The sequence below is a fragment of the Antrostomus carolinensis genome, unplaced genomic scaffold (genome assembly GCF_000700745.2).
Source record: "Antrostomus carolinensis isolate BGI_N321 unplaced genomic scaffold, ASM70074v2 scaffold4705, whole genome shotgun sequence".
NCBI lineage: Eukaryota > Metazoa > Chordata > Aves > Caprimulgiformes > Caprimulgidae > Antrostomus > Antrostomus carolinensis.
The window spans coordinates 75,958-76,343 of record NW_010316961.1 but is presented as its reverse complement, the minus strand read 5'-3'; the positions used below and the strand labels follow the sequence as shown (position 1 = coordinate 76,343).

At 63.2% G+C, this 386-nt stretch overlaps 1 protein-coding gene across 1 annotated transcript in view; it reads right to left on the bottom strand.

Annotated features, from left to right (window-relative positions):
* SNORC (secondary ossification center associated regulator of chondrocyte maturation) overlaps positions 1 to 386 on the bottom strand; it is an 8,902-nt gene that overhangs the window by 548 nt on the left and 7,968 nt on the right. Inside the window, 1 exon segment of the mRNA XM_010168399.1 lies at positions 1 to 101. Within this exon segment, the coding sequence (XP_010166701.1) occupies positions 1 to 101 (101 nt within the window).

Genomic DNA, 386 nt, shown 5'->3' with positions numbered 1-386 from the left:
CAGCCGGGCTGTGGTGGTGGCAGCATCCAAGGGGCCAGCTCCAGAGGGCAGCTCGGGCGGCTCGTTCCAGAGGGTGGGGACAGGGCCCTGTGGGTACTCTGCTGGGAGATAAGCATCCATGGTCACACCCAGGCCCCGGGAGGGCACCGCCTCTGCAGACCACCTTAAGGCAGTAGGTCCTCCACACTGTCACAGGCTTTTGTGGCAACCTGGTGTACGCACACCACACACAGGACTACAGGGAGTTCCCCGCAACTGCGGCCTCTGCTCCTGCACAAACAGGCCCTGCATGAACACCCACAGCCAGTTTGCTCATGGATGCTGGTGGGACTGGGCTGGGAGGGGCTGTCACATTTCTGGTACAGGCAGAGGGCACCCCACCACCT